The sequence below is a fragment of the Lactuca virosa genome, chromosome 7 (assembly GCF_052849685.1).
Source record: "Lactuca virosa cultivar CGN04683 chromosome 7, Lactuca_virosa_CGN04683_v6, whole genome shotgun sequence".
In the NCBI taxonomy this organism is placed as follows: domain Eukaryota; kingdom Viridiplantae; phylum Streptophyta; class Magnoliopsida; order Asterales; family Asteraceae; genus Lactuca; species Lactuca virosa.
The window spans coordinates 117,040,415-117,045,443 of record NC_136432.1 but is presented as its reverse complement, the minus strand read 5'-3'; the positions used below and the strand labels follow the sequence as shown (position 1 = coordinate 117,045,443).

Sequence of the window (5,029 nt, the reverse complement as noted above, 5' to 3'; positions counted from 1 at the left end):
TCTTGGTATGTCGTTTAAACTATGGTTTCAAAGTTGGTGGAAAATAGAATGGACAGATGACAGACATTTATTTCTTTAGTTAAACTATGGTTTAAAAATACTTCTAGCCCAACGGTATTAAGTGTTTCACTCCCTCTTTCAGGTCGAGGGTTCAAGTTCCGTTGTCGACATAGGTGGAATTAGGTGTGTTAGGTTAGGAGTAGATTAGATTTGTTGGTCCGAAAAAAAAAAAAGATGACCGACATTTATTTCTTTGGAAGTTTTCGGGGATAATTCTGTTGCTTTTAGCAACAATACAATACCATGATTATTTAATTGTTGTTAAATTGTTGCACACATGGATCATCGATTGATAGTTCCGTGTGAAATTTTGTTTTATTGTGGTGAATTATGATGACTTTTCTGCTCATATAGCGCTGAACAATCAAGATTTTGACGATTCGAAAATCTGGTGACCGGATACACCCGAAAACATTCCAGACTAGATGTCACACACTACTTGTCTTTCAGACTTTCTGATTATGCCATGACAACAACTCATAACACTTTGAGAAGTCATCTCATGATATCATTTATAACACTTCAAATCAAAGCATGAGTTGTAAGACACTTATTTTATAGCCAAAACTGATGTAACACGAGACAATGAAATGCAATCCATAACACTTTAAGGACCTAGATCAGATTACCACCTAGTGATACATATAAAAGATATTTAAAAAAGGAACAACGAATATCAAGCTAGTCTTATACTCTTATCCAAATGATTATGACTTCCTGATAACCTAGGAGTTATTGGTTCAAACTTCAAACCCCATAATCAGCTCCTCCACCGAATCACAGGGGAAGGTATCAACAAAATGGCGACAAATTAAAATGTTACCCTCTGAATATGATTTGATTTTCCTGTATTTCTAAAAACCTAACAAAAAGTTTGCTCTAGAGTAACCCATGATTCCCATGTGACGGTGTAATACTTTGAGGATACTCATAAAGGTCTCCAAATGGATTTGAAGTACTCCTAGCATGCCCGTTATTGTATGGTACTAACATATTCTGTTGCTGATATGGTTGTGATTGTGGATAGAGTTGTGGTTGTTGATACAATTGCAGATATTGGTTACTATATGGTTGTTGTTGTTGGTTCATCATCATGAATGGATCTTGTGCTAATGGTTTTTGATCAAAAGGATTATATTGCATATTGTATCCGTAGCTTGTGTTATATCCAGCATTTTGGAGTTGTATTTGTTTTCTGGCAGCATTATCCTCATATAAACTGTCTAGTAAGAACTTGTCGATTCCGCCACCCTAAAATACGTATTCAAAACACAGAAAGTGGCTCAATGGTATAAGTAGATTTTTAGTAATTTTTGTTGAGATCCAGTTAGGTCCATTTGTTAGCTGTATATGAAAAAGCACTTAATTTGTACTCGTTTAGCGTTTAAGTGCATTTATCAGTGAGACAAAAAGTGCAATTTTGTGCCCCACCCAAAATCTAGATCACAGATAGAGATCTCGATATCTTGTTACTGAAAAAGACATGAGTGTCCTCCTCGTTTTAATAAAAAAAACAACCAAGAAAAGTTATGCAGTCTAACATCTTGTCCAGAACCTTTTGAGGTCCCAAAAAAGTCTTCTTTATTTAAAGAATGAGATGAAAACTGACCAATCTAGCCTGTGAAGTGTTGACACTAATGTTGATGTTACAGTCGACTAGTGCAAGCTCCCATCCTGGTGCCTTTTGGATCTCACTCCAGTCCATGGACGAGGATTGATGATCATGTCCTGCGAAGGGGTTCAGTTATATCGTCTGATTTCTTTCAAAAAAAATATATATATTTAAATTAGATGAACAATTATACATAAAGGATCTCATACCATTTTCAACAATGGCAAGGGCCATTGCATTGCTTTCCTCTAATTCCTTAGCATTTGGGTTAATTTCATGCAATCCCTACACATAGAATTATCAAAAATTGCACACACGTGTTAGAAACCTAGTTGGGTAGAAGACGATCAGTGCTAGTAACAAAACGTAACTTACTAGTAAATCATCAACTAGCAATGCTTCTTTTTCTTCAACTTGTTCATCGTTATTCTCGTTTTCTTGAGAGTCAGTTTCTTCAGTTCGTTCCTCCTCTTCTTCGGTATCCTCGTATTCCTAATTCCATTTCAAATTAAACATTCCAGTCGATAAAATCGGTTTCAAGTGCTACATGTTTTAGTTAAGAAGGAAAGTTACCAGTCTCTCAATCGAAAGCAAACCTATTGAAGGAGCTTCCCTTATATATTCCTCCATTGTCGTAAGAAACGAAGGTGGTGGCTAAAAGTAATAAAAAATCATTTCACAATGCATTAAAGAAAAAAAAGTACATAACCTATTATTAGCTGCACCAAGTCATATACCTGTTTCAATGTTGGAAACTGAAAATTCCTTGCAATATCTAAGTGTCGGCAAAAGTCATAGAGCTCAGCAAGGTATTCGGCCTAATGAAATGAAAATGATGTAATAATATATATCAATTTTGTGGTATATCGAGAAATAGGAAAGAAAGAAACAATGTATTAATACCTGTTTCCCCGCTTTTTTGTATATATTCAAAGCTTTTATAGCATCGTGTTTAGGCATGTCGAAGAACTAGAAAATTTTGATGGTGTTTAGCTCTTGGATTATCAAAAAAGACTCGACTTTGATCGAATATAGTCATGAAGTTTCCAAAAAACTAATGACAATACCATATCGACAAGATGTATGATCCCATCATTGATAGCACAATAGATCTTGAAGCTTTCTTTCACAACTAAAGCCAATGCAAATTGCACAAGATAGTTGCGGTAAGCCGCTCCTTCGGGCTACAAAAATCATTCATTTGCTTTGTATATTTCCATTCAAGAAAGCAAAATATGCAAAACCAGATGTATGTTTACCTGACATCCAATAAGACGATACAATAATTGTTGCATTGCAGAAAGTTGCTCTAGTAGCTCATCACCACTCATCGCTCGTCTTCTACTATACGTCTTCACGAAACTTTAGTCGATTAAACTTAGACAAAGCATTTTTCTTTTTGCAAAAAGTGATAATTTATGCCCAAACATCATAGTTATAACTTTTGGCAACACAAAATTGTCGCTAGTCCTTAGCAACAATGCTTTGAGACAAAATATGTTAGGTGCAAGAGGTGAACTTCTTGGTAATTTGGTTTATATACATAAGTAATAAAATAAAATTAGGAATCACGACACACCTCTATTCCATATTTAGTCAATCGCTCGGACTCGATATCATATTTTAACACTCTAAAACATTCTAGCCGTTCCTCAATAAACATTCCATACGTTCGAACCCATGCTGAGCAATCCCAAGCTTTATCCAACAAGATTATGAGTTAAAAAACAAGAAATTTGTCAACATGTAGTATTGTGTTCTTAAAGAAGCATTTGCGTTTTTTTTTTTCTTACCAAGAGGGCTCGAGTCATCTTTGAAATTGGACACTAGGAAAACTTGTCCCGGGTGTGAATAATTAAGTAACTCTTCTCTAAAGGAAGGATCACCTTCCCTTAATGTCCTATGAAACACTATCAATGTCTTTATGGCAACCTGCATTAATCAAAACTATCAAGGAGAAAACATATGAATAATACCAAATTCCATATTGAACAAACGTTGCTAGCTAGCATGTCTTTTTCATTAGAAGCAAGTTGTGCCCAATGTGACAAGTTACTTAGAACCTGATAGTAGCCAAGTGACAAGTGTCACTAAATTTGTTAAGTTTTTGCTTTTTTATTTTGCATCATAACATTTAGCTGAATAAGTGACACGTTTTCTAGTAGCGTAGTTATATTAGCTAAGTGAATTCCACATTGACGCTTTTGTAGCCTCAAAACCGATCAAATTTACTGGTCAGATCTTATCTGACTTGTATTACGTTACGAAAGATACAAACACAAAGATAATGAAGAAGAAGACTTTACGATCCAATTTTTAGTCCTCGATAATCTCCTATACAGCGCGTGAATGCAGTATGCAACATCTGCCCGTGGTACAACTACTGATGTAACAGAAAAGATCTCTAGCATCAAAAATAAAACATGACACTTGAATCAGATCTGGAAAATATAAAGCCGTAACAAGTCGATTCATAATAAATACAAATGCAATTCTTAATTACTTATGATCACGATTAAATTTCTAACAATTGAGCTAATTAACGGCATTCAGTTTTCAATTGAAATACACTGATCAGTCTATTTTTATGTTGGAACTGAAATTGTAATCATAACATATTAAACTCACTTCTAACGTGGCGTTCTTTTGGCGGACATTCGACATGACTCGTGGCTTTGACAATGGCAACGTCCAAATCCTTCGATCAAAATTACCCAAAGAAAAATAAAACTAATATAACTATTATATGAAAAACTATATTAATAACTGGAATTAGAACACACCTTGAATTCGCTATTGACCTTTGCAAGGCCAACCGTGGTGGAGTCTTTGAGCGCCCCATAAGCCTTTCTGAAGCTTCCGAATGTACCCATTGAATTTGCCTGCAATCTCTTTCATAAATTTATGTAATTAATATATTCATCTCTAGACATGAAATTCAAATCTGAAGAACAAGATGAATAGTGGAAAAGGGGTTTTTGACTTTTGTCGTTTTTTCCTATTTTGTGGTTTGAGTTCAACAATAATATCTCTCTACCCTAATTTCCCATTAGAGAGAGAAATTAAATTTATTTAGTATATAGATAGAGATATTGGGTAATTTAACCATATAAACGAATAATAACAACCAATTTATAATTTTTTTTTTTGAAAAATGATCACAATATCCGGAATAGAGCATTCTGGAGGAGCAGTATTCATTCTGGAGCTTCTAATCTAGAATTTTTCTACGTACATTTCGGATTGACAAAATCAATTTCGGAGTATGGTAGTCGACATCGTACATAGATGTGACATTATGGAATCACAAACACACATTTCAGACACAAATTTCGGACCCAAAAAAACAACATTTTT

General features: G+C 34.5%; 1 protein-coding gene across 1 annotated transcript; it reads right to left on the bottom strand.

Annotated features, from left to right (window-relative positions):
* Positions 1 to 693: 693 nt before the first annotated feature.
* On the bottom strand, positions 694 to 4,649 carry LOC145125260 (putative clathrin assembly protein At5g57200). The gene is made up of 14 exons (XM_079060746.1): positions 4,456 to 4,649; positions 4,301 to 4,370; positions 3,979 to 4,076; positions 3,466 to 3,604; positions 3,252 to 3,370; positions 2,932 to 3,024; positions 2,740 to 2,856; positions 2,576 to 2,641; positions 2,410 to 2,490; positions 2,246 to 2,326; positions 2,048 to 2,164; positions 1,882 to 1,957; positions 1,670 to 1,788; positions 694 to 1,311 (listed from the first exon to the last, which is right to left on the bottom strand). The coding sequence occupies exons 1-14, from the start codon at positions 4,543 to 4,545 to the stop codon at positions 940 to 942; spliced, it is 1,638 nt and encodes a 545-aa protein (XP_078916872.1). The 5' UTR covers positions 4,546 to 4,649; the 3' UTR covers positions 694 to 939.
* Between the last annotated feature and the right edge of the window lie 380 nt (positions 4,650 to 5,029).

Bases quoted from the DNA above. Each gene is read 5' to 3' on its own strand.
- LOC145125260 (XM_079060746.1), bottom strand. From the start codon at position 4,545: ATGGGTACATTCGGAAGCTTCAGAAAGGCTTATGGGGCGCTCAAAGAC. The intron at 2,327-2,409 runs GTATATGACTTG...TATTACTTTTAG, and splicing joins AGTTTCCAACATTGAAACAG to CCACCACCTTCGTTTCTTAC. The intron at 2,165-2,245 runs GTAACTTTCCTT...AAATGGAATTAG, and splicing joins TGCTTTCGATTGAGAGACTG to GAATACGAGGATACCGAAGA.